The sequence below is a fragment of the Nesoenas mayeri genome (genome assembly GCF_963082525.1).
Source record: "Nesoenas mayeri genome assembly, chromosome: 1".
NCBI lineage: Eukaryota > Metazoa > Chordata > Aves > Columbiformes > Columbidae > Nesoenas > Nesoenas mayeri.
The window spans coordinates 55,595,143-55,615,302 of record NC_137541.1 but is presented as its reverse complement, the minus strand read 5'-3'; the positions used below and the strand labels follow the sequence as shown (position 1 = coordinate 55,615,302).

Sequence of the window (20,160 nt, the reverse complement as noted above, 5' to 3'; positions counted from 1 at the left end):
GGCCGGGTAAGAGGGCTGGGGGCGCACGGCCCTGTCTGCCAGGGAGGCCGGCTGCGTCCTTTCAGCGGCAGCGCAGCAGCCGCCGGCTCTCCCCGCGGAGCGGCAGAGGACGGGGGACCGCGCGCTGTGGGTGCGGACTGCTGCCGGGAACGCGACAGCGCCTGGCGCAGGGACCCGTGCCAGGACCAGAAAGGAGAAGGGTCTCCGCTGAGGGATAACTGCGCAGGCAGCGAGAGTGACGGGCCGCAGGAGCGCCGCTGCGGCGGGGAGGGGAGGGCACAGCGCGGGTGCGGCCGCAGTGGGACCGAGTCCGGCCCAGAGCACGGTGCAGGCCGCTAGCTCTGTGCCCCTCCCGCCGGCAGAGCTGCAGGCCGCAGCAGGCGGCGGCCGGGCGAGCATGCGCGGAGCGGCGGCGGGGCGGGTTGGTGCCGGCGCTGGTGGGACGGTGGAGCAGGTCGGTGTCGGAGCCCGGCGGTGCGAGGGGTCGGAGACAGGGCAGGGGTGTCCGGTCACCGAGCGCCGCGCAGGCCGGCTTCGAGCGGGCCGGGGGTGGCCGCAGCTGCCTCTCCATGAGCGCCTTGGTGCGGCCTCGCAGCGCCCCGAGGTGTCGGGGCCGAGAGGCGGCCGCGGAAGCGCTGCGGGCCGGGCTGGGCCGCGGCTCGGGCCGGGCGGGAGGAAGAGAAGGAGACGGAGGAGGAGGAGGTAGCGGTGTCGGTGATGCGCTGCGCGTTGTGCTTCCCCGCCAGGTGTTGTCCTTCTGGCTTCCTGTGTTCTATGAGCCGGGGGATTTCTTCAGAGACTACCTCAAGATGATGGCGAATATCGTCATCCTGAACTTGATCATTTGTATTTCTCTGGCTTTCTGGATCGTGTCCATAACTGCAAGTAGGTACTACGGTGAGTCCAGAGTCTGTGGCTGGGGAGAGGCGCGCTGCCCACTGCCTTCCAGCCTCGGCGAGCTGGAGATAGAGAACTGGAAGAGGGGTGTACATAGCCCCTGCCAACCTCAGGAGAGCTGGAAACCTGACAGCAGCTGAGAATGGTTTAGAAGGTATCAACAGCCACTGTGCCCTCCTGTGCAGCTCTGCTCAGAACTGCCGTTGAATTTAAAATGTTCTTATCCTTTGTGATTTACCTCCCTAAAAGAAAGCAAATAAGATAAAAATGAAAAAGTGAAAGAGCAAGCTGTTAGAGGTCTTTCCTCTATTAATGACAGCGTGGAGATGTGCACTGACCTTCAAAACAGTCTTAGGAATGTACATGCAAGCTCTGAACAGAGCATGTGAGAATTCACTGGTCAAGGTAGAGAGAAATACATGCATAGAGTCTCTGGCATGAGTGTATGTAGTCAGCTGTGTTCTGTTCAGGCAAGTCAGGCTGTGGATTAGTTGGGTGTAGTTGCAGGGACACTAGTACTTTCCGTGGTCTGGCATTTCAGATCTAGAACTGTTTTTATAGCAATGTGCAGAAGTGGCAGTACTGCCTTCAGCATCGGTTCAAGCCTACAAGTGTTTAACCACTTTCCCAGGACAGGTAAACACCTGTCCTTAAGACTTGAGCCAACTTCATGCAGGAAGAGCTCTGGCATCATTGCAGTGTTGCTGTAAGTGCCTGGGGATGCATTATGAACACATCCAAGTGCCTCACCTTGGATCTAGAATAAATAGTGTAAGCAGACTTTTGCAGTGGGAATTGGATGCCCCTGATCAGTGTTTTTCAGTGCTTTAGATTTTATTAGGCTTGATACATCATTAAACCTGTGTTATCTGGACACTGCTAATTTGGTTTCCGGTGAGGTGCCAGACACGTAGAAGGTATGCATAAGCAGGCTTCACAAACAGGTTTTGTTAGTGTCATTTAGAGCTGGCCAGGTTGGATTTAAACACACTCACTTGTGCTTGTCTGCTCTCTATAGGTATAGCTCTCTGAGTTTTGCCTCTAATTAGGATATTCCGGTCCTTGCTTTAGAATGGTTTAGAATTGACAGTGTAGAGTGGAGAGGCCCGATATGAGGTAAATCAGGATAGGGACTGATACAAAAGAGGAGATTGCAGACAAATCCTCTGTTTTTGTGGAAAATTACTATGGAACAGGTCGGACATACAACTTTTGTTGTCTGTTTGCCTGAGACTGCGGACAGACCTTGGCTTGAGGAGGTGAATGAAGCATATAATAGGAGTGGGTTTAATGAAGTGGAAGAGAGAACTTAAATAATTTCAGCCTGTAAAAGCAATGAAATTCAGTCCTTGACCATAAATATAAAAATACTACAAACATGCCTTTGTTAATTTATAGTTTATAGGTCATAGTAATGCTTAAGCACCAAGCAGTGACCAAAATTTTGATAAAATGGAAGTATTAAAGAATCCATAATAAACAACAACAACAAAGTGTTCTTAGTCTTAACTACTTACATTTAGTAGTAATTTACTTCTAATACTTCTTTTTTTTACACCCCCCCAAGAGAATAAAAAAATGTCAGTTTAAAAATGACCTTAAAAAGATGAAAATTCTGTTTGTGATTAGAAATACCACACTACAGCCCTGGAGATCTTCTCATAAATGGCTGGTGGTCCTTTTCAGTTTTTGAGTCAACCCTTGGCTACAAAACTCACCTGCACACCATTTACAGCAATGGGGCTTTTCAGTACACAGAAAAGAAGTTTTCATCTTGCGAGTCTTTGTGCTTGCAATGGCAAGTGTTTTACTGTGAAATATGTTTGTCCTACTTTGCATCAGGGAGCCTGGATATCTGCAAAGCTTTAGGTACTGCTGACGCAAAGGTCTTGTTGGAAACTTGCATGTTTAGCTTTCCAGCAAAAGAAGCTGCTGTGCCTGTGTGAAATCTTTCTTCTGTGAGATAGAGACCCACTTTAATGTTAGACTTGTGGTGTCTTATATTTATATAGCAGATGTGATAAATAACTTCTCATGATTTGGGGGTTTTTATTAGCTCAAAAGCTACCTTAATGATGAGCTTTACTTTTTAAAAGTTTTTGGGTCTTTTAAACAAAATCTGTCACTTGAAATCTTGCTGAGATGATCATCAGCTGAAACTGTATTTTTGAAAGTCGTACATCAAGTTTCAAAGGATTGAAAGGGCTCATGTTTCAGAAAGTGGTCACACCACTTTCACCTGGTCAACTGGCTTTCTTTGTTGTTTTTCTGGTAGTGAAATTCTGTCAGAGTAAGTAGTGTAGCTCAGGATATAATCAATAGCTTTCTCCTCTCTCTGACTGCAAAGATGGAAGACACTTAAACTGTAGTATGAAAGAACAGTTTCTTCTCAAACTTTTAAATTTTGGTATTCTTTAAGATGTACTTTTGGCATCTTTTGCAATGAAATTTATGTCTTCCAATTTAAAGTCAAAATGAGGTAATAGAATATAAAGGTTGTAAGAATCATATTGTTAAGGCAGTAATTTATCAAGTCAGGTAATAACATACCTTTTAACTGGACAAAACCAACTCCTTTAGTAACTGCTTTTGTTTTAGTAAATGTTCTGGAATTTTAGAAGGACACAAATATGTTTAGGACAATGTTGATAAATCGTCTCCTTAAAATAAAGTTGCTGTGGACACTAGTGCTTCATGGAATGATATGGAATTTTGACAGCTGAGTGACTTATTCTTTTCTGTTCTGCAGGCTTGTTTAAATCATAGTGACTTGAATGACTAAGTAAAGCAAATAAACTGGATACTCAGGAAAAAGCTTTTTAGAAAGCACTGTAGATATTTTGATGAGGAAATATCTTGATTTTTTTGTTTTCAATTTTGTTTGTAAAAGTAAATCTTTTGCAGTTTTGAAAACCAGCATTTTTTTGTTTGGGAGTAGTTCAAATGGTCTGTCTTGGCAGTTTAAGAATTATAAGTGAAGGATATAATGAAAAGCAATCCTTTTCTCTAAAAAGTTTGGGGTTTGACTGATTTCTAGTTAAATACTTCAAAACATTCTACATTGGGTTGATTTTCTGTGTAACAAGGAGGATAACAGGTAAGCCATTTTTGCATAGATGTTAATACTAGACCTGAAATGACTTCTTTCTCTTCAGTTCCCAAAAAGCAGTATGCTTTCCAAATACAGAAGCTTTGATTATGTAGAATTGGTTTTATATGACAGCAAGGAATTGATAGATTTAAACCATGCAGTGTATTGCAGTTGTTAACTCTGTGAAAAAATGAATAAGCTACAATCAAATATTTGAGTAACTGTAACACAGGAAGCTCAGTTTTATTAAAATATGCTAACTAGTAAACAAAGTGTAGAGGAAGATCAGAGCTATCTTGTTAATTTTGCCATCCCCATATTCACGTATACTGTTCACTTAGCAAATATGTAAAGCTAAAATCCATAGTCATGTGAAAACACAAGGCAAGACTTGAGTTGTAGCTATTTTGTTGTAGCTGCTCTCAGAGAACAAAAATCAGTGGAAAGGATTCCCCCACTATGTGGGGCACAGGAACTCATAGAAACAGAAGGGTGTCTCCTAGCTTAAACAGGTCTTCAGTCTATGCTGAATATACCATCCCACAAAGACAATAATTTCTCATACAGACATATTGTGCAAGTGAGAAGAAATAATCTTGTCACTGAATGTTTGGTTGCACTGTTCTAGATAAAGTTGAGAAAAAATAACAGGGAGGACAGTGGAAGGTAGAAGTGGAAAAAAATTAGTCTAGAGAATCCTCGGAGAAGTAAAGATCTCTGAGAGTAAATGTGCATTACAAAACATGAAATTGTTCAATGCAGCTTGCTTTTCATAGAATCATGGAATATAATAGCTTGGGTTGAAAGAGACCTTAAAGATCATCTAGTTCCAACCTCTCTCCTATGTGCAGGGACACCTTCCACTAGACCAGGTTGCCGAGAGCCCCCTTCAGCCTGGCCTTGAACACTTCCAGGGATGGGGCATCCACAGCTTCTCAGGGCAACCTGTTCCAGTGCCTCACAGCCCTCATGGTGAAGAGTATCTTTCTTATATCTAATCTAAATCTACTTTCTTTCAGTTTAAAGTTATTACCACTAGTCCTATCGCTACATGTCCTTGTTAAAGTCCCTTTCCAGCTTTCTTGTAGGTCCCCTTTAGGTACTGGAAAGCTACTATAAGGTCTCCCCAGAGCCTTCTCTTCTTCAGGCTGAACAACCTAAAGTGTCTTAGCCTGTCTGCACAGGAGAGGTGCTCCAGCCCTCCTCTGGACTCACTCTAGCTTGTCCATGTCCCTCTTATGTTGGGGGCCCCAGAGCTGGATGCAGCGCTGCAGGTAGAGTCTCACCAGAGCAGATGGGCAGGATCACCTCCCTTGACCTGCTGGTCACAGTTGTTTTGATCCAGCCTGGGATACAAGTCTCTGCAGTGCTCCAAACCAGAGTGTGCAGCTAGCTGTCTTATAGTGCTGCCAGGTTGGGAAGAGACTGTACATCCATGCATGTGCAGTGGAGAGAGACTACACAAAACAAAGAATAAGAAGTCTGAATCATATGTGATTCTCAGCTAGGTGAGATTTTCTGTAGAAATAGACAGGACAAGGAAAACTGCATTAGGTAATTTCAGGCTTGCTTGTGGATAAGTATTCAGGTGGAAGCCAGACTATATAACAGACTTGTATGTCATGTAGCTGCTTTTCCTTAAATACAGGATTTATGGTGTGTATTGTTCTTCATTTAAAATTATGATTCAAGGAATGAAATGGCTTGCTGAAGTAAGCTCAGTTTTTAAGTGTTCCTAGGTTCCTATGAATGTTTCTAGGACTACACCTTTTGGTGAAAAAATTCAGTACTAATAAAGTCATAAGAACATCCACTGTAAAGGTAGTGGATATGTTCTCAGGTCCTGAAGAATGTAAATTCTGCTTGTTGAGGAGTTATGCTCCTATGATGGAGAGAGAGACCCAAAAGCTTGGTTTCCATGGATAAAGGGATCAGATAGTAATGCAAGAAGAACAGAGCAGCAGGGCAAATATATATGTTTTACACCAGAGCTGTCTATAGTTAATGTACTGCATGGCTGAAGAGGTCAGTAGCTTGGTTTGGTAGAGGCAGGTAATCAGGGGAGGAGAATTACACCTTCCAGTGCACTTAATATATTCACATCTTCTTTGGAAATCAGATGCTTTTCACTCTGTCAAAAATCAATAGACTGATAGAAGTTGTAAAATCCTGGTGTCTCTTTGCTATGAGTACTGCATGTACTTGCAGTCATCCCATTTTAAAATGCCCATAGCAGAATTAGAAAGGAACAGTGAGGACAGCAAAGATGATCAGAGCAGGTCACAGCATCCATTTGAAGAGGACTTAAACAGGTAAAAATATTTCACCATAAAAGGGGACATCTATATAGGTCAGGAATGTCAGGAAGAATGTGAATAGGAAATCACTATTCAGTCATAAAATCTAGCAGCTGTCTGATGAAACTTGGGGTATCAGGATCTTTGTTGTTCACTTTTTTGAAAGACCTTTTTCAGAGCATCTAAAACCAAAATTGAGTTCTGTGGGTGGCTGTGGAGATGAAAATTGTAACTGTTTTAAAAATGGATTGGACAAATACATGGGGCATTTTAGAAAAGCCAACAAAAAAGTTCCCAATAAAGCAGGGAAGATCAGTCTGTAGCTGTTCCTTATACTCCTTCCTTTTACATGTGCAGCTCGCCACTGCCAGGTGGGATTCTGAGTTGGGCATGTGTTTGGCTTGAGCCATTTTGGAAGTTCTTGTATAGACATGAAACTACTTCTGATGTATTCTTTCAGACAAGGATCAGCACTCTTTCTATTAACATAGTGTAAAATTCCAGTCAGTGGCATGGACAACTAAGTGACAACATTAGGCACATCCTGGAAATAATTTAGAATACACAGATGATGAAAAAATTGCCTGGTTTTCATAGCCAAAAGATATCAAGCTAAAGCTTTTGATAAACAAAAATTACTTTTCCTAAAACACTGGTATTTGGAAAGTCTTGAAAAACAAGGTAAAGCTTCCAATATATTGTTACAATTTTCCTTCTATTACAATGTTAAAAAGCATTAGTGACCATAGACAGTGTTGTTCATTCTCTTTATTGCTGCCATATTTTCTGATACTTCATGAAAGAATCATAACAATTATTAAAAAAATCAAATTTGTTGTTGTAGTTACCAGAGAATCAGTCATAACATGATCTACCAGGGAAGCTGTCGCACTAATTTATTTATTTAAAGTTGCTTTGCCGCCTCTGTACATGTTTTGTTAACTGGAATTTTAGTTTGAATCTTATTCAGGTATGAAACTGAATTGTACATAGCTCACTGTGGATGTATGGGCTGGGTTTTTTTCTAAAATCTGAACTTACCTTTTATATCCAAATCAGGTTTCAACTGCTTTTAACATTTTGAATGTTAATCTTTGAAGTTTATAAATCACTTTTAGAATGGAAAATATCACAATATTTCTTTCTTGACACGTTTGCTATTTCTTTGTAATTAATTTTAGTTCATTTAATGTATTTTCTTTATTCTTTGAAAGGCTGAATAGAAAAATTGAGTAGATAATTGCAGATATTTTGGTCTTCCATTCATAAGAATATATTACTTCAAAAGGGTAAAAAGTTTAATCTCTATTAAGATCAGGTTTTAAATATATACTAGAAGGTAATTGCTTTTAAGATATAAAGGCATTAAAAAGACTGATAAGGATGACCTGTAACCATTTTATTTGATTTATCAGGTACTTTACAACCCATTTCTCCATGGCGCTTGCTTTTTTCGGTCTTGGTTCCACTAGTGATTGCTACACAGGGTTTTAGGAAGAAGAGTCTAGATCACAGTGGTGCATTGGGAGGTATGCTTTTTTCTGAGACTATTCATTTAATAAACTACGGTCCTTTTTATGGTACATAATATTATTTTAAGACTTTCCTGCCTCATTTTATTATAGTAAAATTATAAATGTAAGCATATATACCTTAATAGATTTTTTTTGTTCTCATGCCTGAGTCAGGTTAATTTTTGCTGCTCTTTGTAATTCATTTGATTAATATTGTCAATAGATTTATATAAATCTATAAGAACATTTTAAACTTCAGAACAGCATGCAGTTAAATTGCATGTTTTTGTTTTGCATGTAGATGGATTCACAGAAACGTAACTAAATGGTAGAGTTAGTTGTAAAGAAATACCATAAAACTGAGCCATGTCAGCAGCCTGCCTGCCCAGTAGCAGACCAGTAAAGATAACATGGTTCTCCTTTCTGTAATATGTGCAGCTTCAGGCATTTTTTTGCCTCGCCAAAATAAGAAGAAAATTAAATTTGTGCTTCACTTTAAGCAAGTCACTATTTCAACAAAGTTTTTCTTGACCACATGAGAAAAACTCCAACATAATGTACACAGTCTCTGTTGGAATCTGATGCAAGATTTCCACATGAGGAAACTTACCTTTGTCTGAATTGACGGTCAATGGAAAGAAACAGGACCTCAAATCCTTTTCTTCTATGTCACCCATTTTGCAAATCTTGTAAAAATTGTAAATCGTATTCTTCAGGTAGGGTACTTAAATTTCAATTAGACATCCTTTGGCTTTTTTTTTTTTTGCTTAGTCTTTTTTTTTTGCAGAGTATTACTGGTTTGTGGCAAGAGAAAGGCTTAAAAATCACAGACTTTAGCAGCAGCAGCAGTAAAATTAGCAATTTAACAATAAAATTTAACAGAAAATTATAAAGGTAACTGTCACTGGAATTCTCGTACACGTACTAGGTGCTTCGATAATTCTCTTATTGCGTGGTTGTCTTAGGTTTAGCATGAAGATACTCTTCATATTCAAGAGATTCAAAATACTTAATTACTTTGCAAAGCAGACATTGTTATATGAAGGAACTTCATATACTTTTTTTTTCTTCATAGGATTGGTAGTTGGATTTATCCTTACAGTTGCAAATTACAGTTTCTTCACTTCTTTGCTTGTATTTTTTGTTACTTCTTCAAAACTTACTAAATGGAAAAAAGATATAAAGAAGCAAATAGATCCAGAATACAAAGAAGGTAAGCCATAACATTTTAATTCTTTCAGATCCCTTGTGGAGAATAAAAGCTGCATGTTCCTCTTGCTTTCAAAGGGTCAGATGAGATACAACATCCAGAGGAGGGAACACTCTTATCATGTCTCCCCCTCACCCTTATCCCTGTGAACTTTAGCAAGAGACTTTACTTTTGCTTCTGTTCTATTGAATACATTGCTATCTAGTTTCTGATTTGAAAGTGTCTTTTGAAATTTAACTTTATATTTGTGTATTTTCCTTTTGTCTCATGCTGTTGCCTGTCAAATTGTTTTGCTTGAAAATACTAAAATTTAGTTCTTTGTCACTTCAGGTGGACAGAGGAACTGGGTGCAAGTAGTCTCTAACGGTGGTGTTCCTACTGAGCTGGCTCTCTTATATATGATAGAAAATGGACCTGGTGAAATTCCAATAGACTTTTCAAAGGAATACACAGCATCATGGATGTGCTTATCCCTTTTGGGAGCTTTGGCGTGCTCTGCTGGTGACACATGGGCTTCAGAGATTGGTAGTGTAATGAGTAAAAGCAAGCCAAGGTTGATAACAACCTGGAAAAAGGTTCCAGTAGGTGAGGTGTTACCTGTTCTGCATGTTCTTGTCTTAATGTTTTGCTGATCTGTTTTGAATTACTCATCCAACTTGAAAAGCTAAAAATCCCAGAAAAACAAACATCAGAAATCTGGGATTCAAAAATACTAGCAGGAATGCATTTTGAAATGGAATTTACTCAGTTGTGTTCCTGGTGCATCTTGTTGGTGAAATGCACCAATGTAGCATCTAGGGAGCTAAAATCTTCCATAGTGAGTGCTGTCACTTGTCATCTCTGGTACTGTTTAAAGTGTTTATATTGCCAATAATATAAAGAATACGAGTTATCATCTGAAGTTTTCAGACATTAAGATTTTAATCAGTAGAAGAATATACATATGTTCAATACAGACACTACAGAAAATTCACTTCTTAACCAAATCTCTCATTTCCTTTAATATCTTACCAAGGGTGGGTAAAGTGAACCTTCAATCTGTGGAACCTTGTCTGCACAGTGGATGATACTGCTACCTTAAAGCAGCATGTCTTTTTTGAGTTTTGCTGACATCTGAGTTTTAGATCTTATGGGATACGATTTAAATGCATAGGCATTTTTTTTTCTATACATATTCTTTAGATTTTTAGTCAGCTGTCAGACATCTTCCTTTCTATGGATTTTGTCCCTTTTAAAAAATTTGCTGGTGAAATATATCTTGGTATACTTTTTTCTGAAAGGGGCATTATTTTAAATAACATGCACATCTGAAGCTTTATATTTTTAGAGCAAATATATTTTTCTCCCCTCCATCCCCCCCACCCCATACACAAATAACGGGTGACATTTCGAGGTTCACTGCCTGGGTGTCTAGGTAACTCGCCTTAGAGAAACTAAAAGTAATAGTAATAGGCTGTAATGGTACAGGTTCAGCTTCTCAGCAGCATAATGGGAATTGTAAATAAAAGCTGTAGTAACAGAGCCTTGTGGATGGAAGAGGATCTTCTGATCACTGTAAACAGTTTTAATTTCATATAAAATGATTGAACAAATGTAAATCTTTAAGAAAAAAAAGGTAAAATCAGCTTGGTTTTGTTTGTTTTAGGTACTAATGGAGCAATTACATTAGTGGGCCTGGTCTCAAGTTTGCTTGGGGGCATGACCGTAGGTATAGCCTACTTCATAACGCAGCTCATTTTCGTGACTGATCTGGAAATATCTGCTCCACAATGGCCCGTTATTGTGTTTGGTGCAGCAGCTGGCTTACTGGGATCGATTGTTGATTCATATTTGGGAGCTACGATGCAATACAGCGGTAAGATTCTGCTCTTTTTTTTTTTTTTTTTTTCCCATTCTCCTAATGGAACCTAAAAATGGAAATGAATTTCAAGAAGGGCTGAGGACGTGATTTTTAAATGGAAAAATACAGAATTAGCAACACAAAGATCAAGCGGAGCTGAAGGGATGGACGTGATAATGAAAACAAGAGCAAGGGCAGTTGGTCCTTTTCCACATTTTGATTTGTTTATCTTATGTTACTGTCTTACTGAGGACTGAAAGACACCAGAGATCTCCAACACGTTACCTTGGAAAAAGCAATTGCTGCCCTCTCCTTTTCTGTATATCTAATTATGGTAACATTTTATAAAAGAAAATGTCAGCTTAATTTTATCCATTTACTCAGATTAAGTTTTAACTGCGGAAGCTCCATTTCTAACTCTGAAGACTTAACAATAGTCTCAGCTTTAAGAATTAAATAAAAAGAGCTCCAGGAAAGTGTGCACAGTATTTTATGTTCTGTTTTTTTCACCACTTAATAGAATACTGTTTCCTGTAAATTAAACTTAACACAAACTAGCTGTGACTTAATAAATAAATTAATAGAATCATGTCAATTTTTAAAAAAATATTGTTGGCTGGCTGCTTCTAAACAATTTTATAACCTATTTACTTGTTGTCTTTAAAGATCATTGTCTGCTAATAAACACTACAGACAACTTTTAGGCTAAACTGTAAACTTACCCTATGTTAAAAATTGCTTAAGGACCATATCTGACACTATTCTGTTTAACAGCTGGGTTAGAGAGAGAACTCAAGTTTTCATATGATGTTGTCAGTACACTTACTCGTTGGAAGTCAAGGTTTCAATGTGCAGATGAACTGCCTGAGAGGTAGAAGCCCTTTATAGTTACCATCACAGTGAGAACTGCAAACTGTTGTTGATGCTGTAGGTTTGGCTTTCCAGCAGTTTTTATGTACTGTTCCTTATAGTTCCAGGCAAGTCCAAAATATAATGGAGTGTTTAACCATTTGAGGAATTTTTAGATACAGTATTTCTATAGAAAAAAAGGAAACACTTAAGCACTCAGACAATGTTTCATTCTCCTAATGAGGGAGACGCATTAAGAGAATGTGGTAAACCTCGCTAATGCATGTCTGCATTTATCAGCATCTATTTCTTCACTTCAGGTACTTTTCCATGCTCAGCAATTTACCTTGCTGGCTGCAGCAGGGACAAGTATGCAAGTTCCACAATTTCTTTTACAAATTCATAAGCACTTTTGAAGCATATGTATACTACATACACATATCTGCTATGGTATATGTATGCTGTGATATAAATGAATTAGTGCTGCTCATGTGGGGCACACTGTTAGGTTTTGTGTCCTTCCTTACTTGAACCCACTTTTCCAATCCACTCCATGTGGTCTCGTAAGAAATAGTCCAATCTCTCTGCAGCGTATTGAAAACCAATAAATATGGCAGCAGCAATAAAGAATAGTCTTTTTTTGTAAACGTTATGCTACCACTGCTAATCTATTCTGCCAGTGCTTTTTCCAGTCGGTAATCTTCCTAGATTTGGTTTGTGTAATAGTCTGTGGTACCTGCTATTTCTAAGAGAAGGTCCTTCCCTGCCCACCCATTTATTTAATAAAACTTTGTCTGAATAGCTGCACAGAATTAGATTAAAATTTCCCTGTGTTATCAGTCTGAAGATTCTGTATTCTATTCTGTAAATAACAAAGCTAATGGAAGAACTTACTTTCCCACTTCTTTATCCTCTGAATCTGTGCTTTATGTGCATATGTGTATACGTTTATAAAAATTTATTCTTAGTTTTTCTCTCAAGAAACTTAGGATTTTCTGAATCATGGCAAGTGTTAAGAGTTAAACTATCAAACTTTGAAGTTTGATTTTTCTGTAGCTCTTTTGCATTATGCAAAGCTAGGTTTAAATTTATGATTGAAAGATAACAGTAATACTAGCTATATACCTGCCAAGCAGGTTTGTGGTGTGGAGTTTTGTTTGAGTTGTGTCTGAAGTGCTGAAATTTTTTTGTAATAAAGCAGCAGCTCAAAGTGAAATTTCCATGTTGTGGGTATTAGCAGATATTCAAATCTACAGAGAAAAAATAATGTTAATATAAAATGTACTGATTTGTTTTGGAACCTTTCTTCACGTCAACATTAAATTTGTGCATATGCATGTAGCATTATTCTTCGCTATAGTGTGAGTTGGCATTAAAATCAAGTGTGCTAAAATTCTGTTCTTTCATCAGCATATAAAATAATGCAGCTGGACAAAACATAGGATAATTGTGTGTGTACAGTAACAGCTAATGATACACAATATTAGAGTACCAGTAATAAAGAGGTAGAGCAATAAATGGCTTATGCACTAGGACAAAAATCCAGCTGCTGCTGGTATAAAACTGCTGTGTAAACAGAAGTAATAAATTCAGCCTCTGTGAGGAGCTTGTTTTCAGTCAGATCAAGTATTTATGTTATTTCCATAATTTTCTTTTGAAAACAAAAAGATCTTGACAGGAAATACATGTTCCTAATCAGTTGTTTCTGTTCTGTTCAAAATAGTGTCCTTTCCTTGAACGGCTCTCAGAATAGCTTTTTTCTCTTTTGACTTAGCTTGTTTTGTTCCTTTCTTTGCTATCAAACTACATAAAGAGAGAGGCAGGCCTGACGGAAGTGTAACTTTTCAAAAGTAGTATCCCATTCTTTGAAGCTACCAGATTAAACTAACTGTGATTTAGTTTGATCTGTTTGAGGTTTAACGTCATAATGGTAAATTGAATTTAGGAAGTTCCCTATACTTGGTTGCTAAGTTTCTTTTGAGTTTGGTTGGCTTTGTAAAAATGAAGTCTTTGTCTTTTCCCAGGTTTTGACGAGAATATTGGCATGGTTGTCAACCACCAAACGAAAGACTCCAAGCACATATCTGGAAAACCCATATTAGACAACAATGCAGTAAATCTTTTTTCTTCTATAATCATAGCTTTGGTGCTTCCATGTACTGCGTTGTATTTCTGGCCCAGGCGTTGAAGTGGTTTAAGGTTTTCTGCATGTGATTCATTTATGTTCTGTCTTACTCAAAGACTCCAAAGAGTTGTCTTCAAACTCTCTTGAAGAGATGGATGTGGAACTTTCAGAGAGCCAAAGGACTTTCCATCTCAACTTAATAAGGCTGTAAGACTCATACAGTGGTTGGCATCTCTCAGGGCAAGGAAGGGGTTTTGTCAGTGTGCTTTTGTTGCTCTTTAAATGGACGTAGATCATCGCCAAGTGAGGTGGAGCACTTCATTTATCCTCATGGAGCGAAAGGGTTGGCGTCTGTGTTCTCTCCAGTCCCCCGCATCTGGAAGGGCAAGAGGCTGGAAATAGAAGTCTCATCTACATCCATCAGTGTAATGGTGCATTGTGGCTGCTATCCAAGCCAGACACAAAATACACTGCCACTTTCTGTAGGCAGTGGTAACATGGGTGAAATGGGTGAATTCTGGTATTTCCCATAATGTATGGTACATATTTTGGGGGAAGAGGGAGAGAAGGGAGAAGCCTTGTTGCCTGTTCTGTATCCTGATAGACAGAACCTCTGCTTCCTTGAGAACAGGGTTGGCAAAAGTGATGCTACTACATAATGTTTGAAGAAAAAGACTAAATTTAAAATAAAAACTCAGTAGTTTTTCCAGTAAGAATAATAAATTTGGCTGTACTTTTTTGATGTATTTATTTCCAAACTAATGATATTTATGAAGATTGTCAATACTGTGGTACTTACTAAATTATCTAAAATTAGAGATTACAGTTGTGAATTCACGTTCATCTCTTTAGAAACAGAATATTTTTTCTGTAAGCATGGAATTGTTCATCATTTTTAGTGTTCTGACCAAACTATACTCCTTGATTCTTTCTCAGCAATGGAAGTGTTTCCCATCTTGTTCAGGGTAGTTATCCGGAGATGATGGCCTCAGCCAAAGAAGCAACAGAGGTTATCCTTGCAGTGAATGTGGAAAAATCTCACTTATAAACCATTTCAAGATGAGAATTTAACTTCTTGTGCTCAGGCTCCTATGTTAGGTGATTCCATCTTCCATCATTAATTTATAAAAGAGCTGAAAGTAGTTCAGCCAGCACAGATTGTATTTAGAGATACCCTTATAATAACCTGTCACTGTCAACAGGTACGGCCCATACTGTTAACTTAGAAATTTATTTTATCTTTAGAGGTGAGTATTTTGTATTAAGCTTCTGATTGTTTTGACAAATGTCTTGTATATGTTGCCTGTCTTAATTCACTTGTATTATGTGTTATGTCACCTTTTATGAGAATATTAAAAAATCTAAGTACCTTCCTTGTTGAGTTTACTCTTTTGAAATCTAGTCTATATAAATATGGAATTTATCACTGGAACTAGTTCACTGTATTATCCAGTTATACAGATGAGATTTTAAACTAGTAAAAGCTTTCTGAAAAGAACAAAAGAACAAATTGTGTGGCTGCTGTATATCTGTTCCTATGGAAAGGTCCAAAATTATAAAAGTAATATATCCACTTAAACTGTAACAATAAGCACTTGAGATTTTTATACATTGTTTGGATTTATGCTGCTTCTAAATAAACACTGTACGAGTTGTCTTATAAGATATTACTAATATTGTTTTAATTTCTAGAATTAAGAAAGACACGACTTTTGTAATATACTTTTTCTTTCAGTTAAATGCTTTATATTTGTGTTCTTTTGTTTCCTGAAACAAAGTATACTTTCGAACACTGAAGTGGACATGGTCAGCTTTTCATTATTTAGTATGAGTCTCATTTGAAAACCAGCTTGCCATGGTGAGAAGACATCAGTGATTTTTAAGTCCATAGCAGTATGAAATGCCTTGATCTTTTATCATATGAATGAATGTGACCTGAATGAACTTCTGCAAGTCAGAATTTTTAATCTGTCATGTCTTAGTGATGACACTGAACTGCTTTTGAAATTCCTGCTCATAAATCTCCAGGGTTTAGAAAGACCTGAGTATTCTTGAACTCTAAAAAGGACAGCATTAATGCTGGGTATATTATATTGGGTGGCGTATAGCTTACGCAAATATTGTTACATTTAACTATTTAGTAGCTTTAGTAAAACTGTCAGCTGGTTGGGGGGGGAGGGCAGGCAGGGGATACAGGGAAGAAGTTACAGAACATGGCAACCTGCCTGTAAAATGATGTGTATCACTAAGAGCAGCTTCTGAGCTCGGAAAGGAGCAGACGGAGATACCACCCATCCACAAGCTGCTTGGAGAGACAGAAAATGCAGCAAGTAAAAGGGAAAGTGATAAAAAGAGGAGGAGCTAAGAGAAAACCAAGAAAATGGATAATTTGAAGATGCAAAATAGGTCAAGCAAATTTAATTCCATTCTTTAAACATCCAAATAGTTTTTTTGCTTAGACCCATCAGTACCATTGGTGTATATGCAATAACTCCATCACTGATTTTTCTTTCATTTTGAAGTGACACCAATATTTCCATAGCATGCTCAGTATTTTTTTTTTAATTGAAGAGGTTACAGCTGTGAAGCTTTGGTCCTCACTCTTGGCTTGATTTTTAGTTGTGTTTGAAGTTCAAGTAAGAATATGATTATGACATAACTGCATATGAGAAATCTTTAGGCAGGTCTCGCTTAGGCTTCATGTCTTGATCCTGAGTGTTGGAGTGTACTGGTATTGGAGTCAAAAATACTCTGTTATTTGCTGTATTTCTGTTTTGTTGTTACAACTATAGATTGGCTTGGGTCTGTGCATGCTGCTCTTGAGTGGTACATCATTGTACAGGGTGTTTCAAAAAGATGGACCCAATTTCAAAGCCCCTTGCTTTGAAATTGGGTCCATCTTTTTGAAAAATGCTGTAGATGTGACCCACAGTTCCCTGGGACAGCAAAATAAAGTGGTATAAAAATGAAGGGGGTATAACACCTTTATTGAGTATTAAGTAGTAGATGATGTTGAGAAGACTGTTTTCTGCCAATGAAGGGCTGAAACATTCCAAAATACTGTTGGTGTTTTACAGAACCTGATTTTGGCACTGCATAACCGTGGCAATAGATAGATATTCACATTAAAATCTGTTAGGAATGAACATCTTGGATTTGTAAGTAGAATTTGTTTCCTCTAACAGTGCTTTACTCCCCACTCAGCCTTTTTAAAAGTTTCATTATCCAGCATCTTAAATTGCAGTAAGTAACTCTTCTTCAAGGAGAAATTAACCTGGTTTACAGAAAGTTTATTCACTTAAAGCTTTGTAGCTACATTATATTCTCCACCTTTGGCTTTTGTCAGAACTGGATAATAACTCTCAATTTAAATATTGCTTCTGTTGGGGAGCGGGGTGCAGCTCTCACAATTATGGGCCTGTTGTAATGCATAAATTGCGGCAGGTACATGAATTGATTCAGACTATGTGGATCACTGCAGTGCTCTCAAGCCTGCAGCTACCTTCAGTAAATATTAATGCAAATCCCAAATGAGGATTAAATATGAGAATGTGGAAATAAAACTCTCAGGCAAATGGCAACTTGTACTTGGATACTCCCAAGTCTATAAAACCTGAGTCCAAGTAAAGAAATTCCACTGGGAGAGCATTTATTCAATAGCTTTTCTACAACTTTCATCCCCCAGGAGAAAATGGGTCCATTTTAATATCTTGGTACTTCAACCATGAACTAAATCAGAATCATAGGACAGCCTGATCCAACCTTTTGCAGGAAAGGAAGCCTAGATTAGACTGTCTAGCACCCTGTCCAGTAACATCTTGAAAACCTCCAGTGATGGGGACTCCACCACATCCCTAAATGTCAGTTTTCCTTGAAACACGATAAGATGGATTAACAGGAAAGCAGAAGACCATGATTATATGAGTTCAGGCTGGGAAACCAGCCACGTAACTGACCATATGAAGTAGTAATGTCATACGTGTTATCACTTTGAAAATATCTTTAGAATAAACATACCCTCCCTTAGCAGACCTTCTAGCAGGATTGTTTGCTCTGTGCTGCTCTGGGTTCTGTCATCTTAGAGCTGGGGCAAGCACTGGTTCCTAATCAGTGGTAGATGAAAAGACTGGGTTGAGCTGAACCGTGGCGGAACCAGCCTGACCCATGTTGAGGGAAGGGGTTTTGGAAAGGGGAATCCCACCAACCCGGAAACAATTGCCCATTTTTGGGAACCTATCTGGCTGGACTTGCAGAGCCACTCGTGAAGCCTATATAACTTGTTTGTGCCTGTCTTTCCCGGTGGCTGCTTTTTTTGTGGCTTTGTTCATGCAAGCGTAAAGCAAAATTAAACACTGCAATGTGATCACCACCCAAATTGGTCTTGGAGGTGGAAACTCACATCACTACCAGGGATGACAGGAGTTTAAAAAAAGTATTAATGCATTCTGCAACTAGAGGATATGTCAGTGGAAAGCAAGAAAGCAGTAAGAAAAGTCTTCAGGTGCTCCTTTCTTAATATCCTCTAATAGTAACTAGTTTTGTAAGGACTTTGCAACTGCAGCCCTAGTTGCAAAGCTGAGAAGGTAGAAGGACATCATATAAACTCAGGTCGGCCCTAAGAAATTACATCATGCATGTAATGCAGAAGTAAACACCTGTGCACAAACTTCTTGGTACAGAGGCCAAGCTCAGCACCCCAACCTTGTGGCTCCGCAAACTGTGAAGAATAAAATGTTTTTAATTCTCTCTTCCAATTAACCCAGCTAGAGCCTTCATACAACCTCTTGGGTTCTCAACATGTTTGTTTGAATAAATGCATCAATCAACCTCTACCCTTAAAACCCAGCACAGCTATACATTTACAGAAGCATTAAATCCCCCCATGAAACAGCCCACATCACCACTTCTTACTAATATTTGGCTGGTATCAATCCTGGAGGCAACAGCAGTGACTGTGCTCTGTTGTTTCTTGCCGAAGGTGTCCTGCTGCAGTGCCTTCCTCAGAGTTAAGCGCAGTACTAGAGAAGCAATGACTTCCGTCATCCCGGTTTCTTTGTCACCACTACTCGTTATCCTGATATTTCGTTATTCCATCGGTTGACTTCCTAAGTCCTGAAACCATTCCACTGTCGAAAGCTGCTGCAATCAAATGCTCTCCCAAAGCAACTGTAGTTTCAGTCTGCCTTCAGACTGCCAAGTGCCTCTGGTTATGCTGCTCCCAATATATATGCATCATCTTGTTGCATTAAGTGCCTCTTCCTACTATAATTTAAAATCAAAAAGTGGAAGGAGATGGTTCCTGATGCATGGGGATAAGAAGCATGAGTGTAATTCGCTTCTGGAATTCTGGAAGCCCTGTGTCTTCTGGTAGGTGCCATAGGAAAATGAAGAGACGGGTGTCAGCATCTGACATTGCACTCAGCGATGTCTGTCCAAGAGGCTCTATAGTTGACAACCTGTGCAAAGCTATGCCAGAAAATTTAAAAAAAAAAAAAAAAAGAAAAAAAGTGTGCAAAGACATTATCACAAGACAAAAAATGGAACCATAATTTAATTTATTGTACTTCAGAGCTTGAAGTGAAAGGAACACAAATATTCTCACACTGGGTTGCTTAAAGATTTTTAATACATCGCTTATATTCAGATAGATTTGCTTAGGAGTGGATTAACATACAATTCACTTAGGTTCAGAACTCGCCTGAAATAAGAATGTAATCTAGATGTTGAGCTTAGATGGCTTTCCTCTTTCTCTTATTACCTCTAGTGAAGCCAGTCTTTAACTATATGTTTTTGTTTCCCACAATGGTAAACTGGCAATCTGCCTTCACTTATTCTTCCATGTGAGCAACTCTATTCGTTCTTAAGGTATAACAAAGCCAAGAGGACAGAAGCAAGGATAAACCCATGTGTAGTTTTGAAAATACTTTGCCCAATTCTTTCTTGTAAGTGTTTTTGCACTAGGATGCAAACTCTAGCTTGATTACAATGTGCTGAAGTACATTAACTTATACTCTTAAATCGGACATAGGGAAACTGTTCTCCTGCCTCCCGCCCTCTGTGCAAATGCAGGAACACAGGCCTTGCATCATGCCCAGCTTAAGTGAGCTTCTTAGAGCATTTCAGAAGGAGAAAAAACTCCACAAAATACATAAGGGCTTAATTCAATTAACCCCTGTCTAGTGACTTTTGCCACAAATTTCTTCTTTGTTAGAAAATTTCAGTATTTTCATAGTCAATGAGTTAAATTTTACTCCTGATATTTGGCACATTTAAAGTGAAAGAGATGTTGTATCCTTGATTTTTTACCTGCATTCTTGACTATGTTTTTACTGTGACA

At 38.7% G+C, this 20,160-nt stretch overlaps 1 protein-coding gene across 1 annotated transcript; it reads left to right on the top strand.

Moving 5' to 3' along the window:
- Positions 1-428: 428 nt before the first annotated feature.
- TMEM19 (transmembrane protein 19) lies at positions 429-15,459 on the top strand. Its single transcript, XM_080363628.1, has 7 exons — positions 429-454; positions 747-897; positions 7,701-7,814; positions 8,875-9,012; positions 9,340-9,594; positions 10,655-10,864; positions 13,723-15,459. Exons 2-7 carry the CDS (start codon positions 810-812, stop codon positions 13,884-13,886), a joined length of 969 nt encoding a protein of 322 aa, XP_080219754.1. The 5' UTR covers positions 429-454; positions 747-809; the 3' UTR covers positions 13,887-15,459.
- Positions 15,460-20,160: the final 4,701 nt, after the last annotated feature.

Excerpts from the sequence above, each read along its gene's own strand:
- TMEM19 (XM_080363628.1), top strand. The coding sequence starts at position 810 with ATGATGGCGAATATCGTCATCCTGAACTTGATCATTTGTATTTCTCTG. Across the intron at positions 9,013-9,339 it reads AGATCCAGAATACAAAGAAG|GTGGACAGAGGAACTGGGTG; the intron begins GTAAGCCATAAC and ends TTGTCACTTCAG. Across the intron at positions 9,595-10,654 it reads CTGGAAAAAGGTTCCAGTAG|GTACTAATGGAGCAATTACA; the intron begins GTGAGGTGTTAC and ends TGTTTGTTTTAG.